At 36.6% G+C, this 4,826-nt stretch overlaps 1 protein-coding gene across 4 annotated transcripts in view; it reads right to left on the bottom strand.

Annotated features, from left to right (window-relative positions):
- Positions 1-998: 998 nt before the first annotated feature.
- Positions 999-4,826, bottom strand: part of LOC146481532 (uncharacterized) — an 8,728-nt gene continuing 4,900 nt past the window's right edge. For 3 of the 4 annotated variants that reach the window (XM_085108318.1, XM_085108316.1, XM_085108320.1), the window contains 9 exons: positions 4,577-4,605; positions 4,064-4,109; positions 3,692-3,739; positions 3,516-3,569; positions 2,639-2,670; positions 2,390-2,435; positions 2,111-2,139; positions 1,531-1,576; positions 999-1,206 (listed from right to left, as the gene is read on the bottom strand). In XM_085108318.1, the coding sequence (XP_084964444.1) occupies positions 1,135-1,206; positions 1,531-1,576; positions 2,111-2,139; positions 2,390-2,435; positions 2,639-2,670; positions 3,516-3,569; positions 3,692-3,739; positions 4,064-4,109; positions 4,577-4,605 (402 nt within the window). In that variant the 3' untranslated portion in view covers positions 999-1,134. Of the gene's footprint in view, positions 1,207-1,530; positions 1,668-2,110; positions 2,140-2,389; positions 2,436-2,638; positions 2,671-3,515; positions 3,570-3,691; positions 3,740-4,063; positions 4,110-4,576; positions 4,606-4,826 lie in introns of those variants that run through there. The other variant, XM_085108319.1, reaches the window with a different exon arrangement.

Raw genomic sequence — 4,826 nt, 5'->3', positions numbered from 1 at the left:
TTTATTTCTTTCTGGTCTCAGATTTGTGAAAAAAGCCAAAAAACGAGAAATAGCTTCATTCCATTTTGGTCTCAATTTTGTGAAAATATCGAAAAATCGTGCAATAAGTTTATTGCTTTCAGGTCTCAAATTATGAAAAAAAAAAGGCCAAAAATTGAGAAATAACTTGATTCCTTTCTGGTCTCAAATTGGTGAAAATATCTAAGAAGCGAGCGACAAATTTATTCCTTTCGGGTCCCAAAATCGTGTAAATGGAAAAAAATCGAGGATTATGTTTATTAATTTCTTGTCTCAAATTCGTAAAAAAGCCGAAAATCGAGCCACACCTGCATCCCCTTCTTCTCTAAAATTAGTGAAAATGGCTAAATATCGAGCAATACGTTCTTTTTTTTTTGGTCTTAAATTCGAGAAAATACCGTAAAACTAAGCAATACGTTCATTCCTTTCTGGTCTCAAATTCGAGAAAAAAGACAAAAATCAAGGAATAAATTATTTCCTTTCTGGTCTCAAATTCGTGAAAATAGCAAAAACTGAGCAATAACATCATCCCTTCCTTGTTCGAGCTACTTCAATGTAAATCAGGATTAGCAGTTGAATTCTGTGTTGTATTGAGTTATATTATAAAAATTGGAGAGCGGCTTTTGGACAAATCCAGTTGTTTTTGGATGATTTCCCTTCGTGCGCAACAGCTGATTCTGTGTTGTATTAAGTTATATTATAAAAATTGGAGAGCGGCTTTTGGACAAATCCAGTTGTTTTGGATGATTTCCCTTCGTGCGCAACAGCTGATCACGAGGACACTGAGAAGAGATTGCCACGTGATACAAACGCGAATTGTAACATACAAAATAACATTGCGATACGCCCGTCCTCAGATCATTGGTATATCGACCTTGTTTATAACTGAAACAAGAATTGATCTTTTTAAAATATCATTTCCATATCAAACGACATTTAACAGTATTGCATTTAAAACTGTATTTTGACGAAATCTCTCCAAAATAAAAGACACGTTCGTTTATTCCTCTGTTGGCATAACAACATGAAAAAATTTGTATTTACAAACTTTGGCAATTTTCCCTCAAGTAGAAATATATTTACAGATATTTCAAATGTTAAACTGAAGACGTGTTTTCACTTGCGCCTGAACAGTCGGCGGAAAACTCGTGTGAATACACCAGGCTTCTTGTTCTTTTTATCCGCACTCTATAAGAAAAAGAGAAAAACTGTGAGGAATAAAAACAGTGTAGGCACAATAAAAACCGTCGGAGATGCAAGCTAACAAAGGTGAGTGAAACTATATTATAAACCAAATAAAATCTTAAAAGGTGCTTAGTTCTGTTATTAAGCACCCAAGGAGGAGTTAAGTGCACTCAAAAAGTGGGTAATAACACTCGCCAGTGGCTGGCATTTCACCCTGCAGCTTTTTCATACTCTCGTCACTTTTTTTCTGCCCGATTTATAATAAAACAAAGCACGGTAAAGCTAATTCATTTAATAACTGTAACAACTTTAAATTATCGTACTTACTTGGGCCTGGAGGAGTGCAATTTTCTCACGGACGGCATCAATCTGACTATAGGAAAAAAAAATGAAAAATCTTTGTGAAGAAAGGGATTGGGAGTGGCTGCCGCTTGGGATTTCGGGTAACACGAAACATTTTGAGGCTATTGGAGGAAAGAAAGAAAATTTGTTCAAGAGCCTACCCTAACACACAGAAAACACGCCATCATTCCTACACGATTACCACCCTCTGTTTGTGAGGAGACAGTACTTTCAAAAAGCCGTCTCAATAAATGGCGGTGTTTCAGTAAATTTAATCTTTATATAAATGCGATAATAACGGGTTTTAAACTTTACTCCTGCGCAGGTTTAAAGACGCCGCATCGGTTTGTACTTTCCCAGAAAATGACGTCAACGCAAACAGCCTCCCCGAACCCTCCCCAACCCTGCGTTCCCCCGGAAAGTCTGAGTCTTCTACCCCGCTCGAATGGTCCTTGAAGGTGAACACAAACAAACTCTTTTTAATTTGCATACATTAACCACCGGTTAAGTAACCGTGAGAATAGATAAACTCATATAGATTTGCTGCTTCAAGGTCAATACTTACTTATCTTTTTCATTTAACTTAATCTTGGCCTGAAAGAAAAGGACCAATGGTTAATTAATGCTCTAAAGGCAGTCGAGCACAAATGAATAATAACGTTTGCCATGTTGTTAAGGGCCTCGGAAAGAAGAGTTTGGAGAAGTACATGAAATTTACGGTAAGGGAAGGAAAAAGGCCTTTTCACGTTAAAGAAAACCGAATATTCGCAGCATAGCAACTTTATTGAGAGAAACGTCATCCTGGAAGGAATTTAATTTAAGTCAGGTAGATATAAATATTTACCTCGATTCGCCAGATTGCAAACTCTCTTTCGATCCTGGCATTTTGGCTAAAATTTAAGAAAATAAAGTTGTGAACACAGTTTAACAATTCATCAAAAAATTATTTTGACTACCATTTCATTCTATCAATTTTCGGCTGGATTTTGTGTTGTATGTAAACAACAAATTGGTATGGATAAAACAGAATTTTCAACAGGTACTGTTTTTAAATGATCATGACAAGTTCACAATAGAATTCATGTCTCTTTACCTCGTGACCTCGGCCTTCTTTTTCTGTAATTCCTGCAAGGGATCAAAGCCATTTGATTTTAAGTATGAATCCAATTTCAAAAAAAAAAAACTCTTGCCACCAACGTTGTAAGATCCCAAGGGGACGGGCGTGGGCGTAGGGTCTAAACGTCCACCAACCCGTTTCCTGTAAATCATCCTTGGTTGACATCACTTCTCTTCCAATTCAGGTGGTTTAAATTGATCGCAAGACGTTATAACGTTCATTCGTGATGAGAAGCTAATCAGGCATTGGGTCCATCCGGCAAACATAATCGGCTAGATAGAATTCGCCGTTAAAAACAAGTAAAAACATTCGCATATGTATTTTTCTAATTCAAAAATAATGCGTCAGTGTGTCATAACAAGTGTCCATCTCCCCAGGTATGGGTCCTAGTATTAGTCTTCCGTGGGCATTTGACAATCTTGTGAATTCACCTCGTAGCACTGTCAGTTCCTTTCAATTATAAGGTCTTCAACAAAGATGATAAATTTGTGATTACGTAAGTCTAAGAAGGACAGTAATGAGATGGCAGATTAACAAATCGAACCGTCACTGGAGATTAATACCGAGAAAGTAGACTAATGTGGGACTTAGTTTAGCCTCTATTAACTTTTATTACGATGAAGGTCAGCCCAGAAACGAACAAATCAAAGTCAACTTATGTTATCAGTAACCTGGTGCATTTGAACAACTTATTTGACCTACTGTGAGGCATTTGGCAGGTTCGTTTTCAAAAACTCCTCGGGATTGATAGTTTGTTTAATTTGGTAATTTTGTTCATTCAAAGCTGAACAGAACCATTCTACGGTTTGGCTCATTACACGATTCACTTTTCCTTGTGATAAAAAAAACTAACCTGAAGTCTTTTTTCAAAGTTTCCAATGGCTTTATACATCTCCATGCATTTATTCTACATAGCAAAAAAGAAACATGATTTGAATCTTATTATAAAAGCATGCGAAATTTTTTCTGAAAAGTGCACCGTCAAATAAGTGATTTATATTAAGATACATCAGCGAAATCATAACAAACCTGGATCTCGTCCTTTGTTTTTTCAATAGCAGCTTTTTTTGCGTTGTTCTACAGAAAAAACTGGAATTATTTCTATAATAACAAATTTTCCGTGACCCGTTTGCGTACTGAAGTTTAATATTTCATTAGCCAATCTTACGCAAAATGCATACAGAATCAACAGAGATTATGTTGAACACACACTTTTCCAAGAAAAGGTTGTTACGCCACCAGATTGCTTTTATTATTATTTAAAGTAAACAGGTGTATTCAAGGTCTTTTCGGCCTTAGAGTTGATAGCCTGAAGACATATCATACACTTCCAAGCTTTTCTGGATATTGAAAACTGAATCGTGCACAAAAAAAAAAAAACAAAACAAAGGTTTTACTTACCGTTTCACGGACCGCATTTAATTCTTTCCAGACAAACTCCAGCTCTCTAGAAATAAGGTATAATGATATCACTGTTAACAAGAGGCACTTTTTGCCGTCAGAGTATGGTAAGGTAAAACCCGCACTACTGACAAGCCTCAATGGCCTTCATCACCGGAGCTTGGGAGCCAACTAGGAATATTTTTACTTCCCAATAGATAGGAAACAATCCATCACTGGGTTACTCAAAATAATATGTCGCCGGTACCCACTTATACACCTGGGTTAAGAGAGAAGATGTGGATTAGAGTACTTACCAACCTAATCTCGAATTACCGACCCTCCAATCTTCCGAACGAAAGTTCTACACACCAACTAATACACCACCACCCCAGGCATCCATCGGGGGATAGTAACATAATACGTTTTGTCTTCGTTTGTATATTAAAATGGATAAAACCAGTTAAAGCTTTCGTTTCATGCCAAAGTTACAGTTATCTGCGATCACAATCGTAAAATTTCACAAATACTCACTTCTTTCTTTCTTCATGCAGTTCGGTCAGCTGAAAGATTCAAAAAGCAAAAACATAAAACAGAAAATAAGTTTATTGGGTCGTTCCTCAGCAGTTTAGGTTCATTTCGTTTGAAGTATGTTTTTTCACGACTGACTAACATGAAAGCCAATATAAAAATCAAGCACGCTTTACATCCTCTGCTTTTAGAAAACTCCTTTGGGAATGCTGTTAGATTGGATGTCGTTCTTCATTTTCGCAGTTTAATTTGA

Source organism: Pavona decussata, unplaced genomic scaffold, assembly GCF_977016875.1.
Source record: "Pavona decussata unplaced genomic scaffold, jaPavDecu1.1 SCAFFOLD_49, whole genome shotgun sequence".
In the NCBI taxonomy this organism is placed as follows: Eukaryota; Metazoa; Cnidaria; class Anthozoa; order Scleractinia; family Agariciidae; genus Pavona; species Pavona decussata.
Note: the sequence above shows the minus strand (reverse complement) of the source record. Positions and strands in the feature narration are given on the sequence as shown.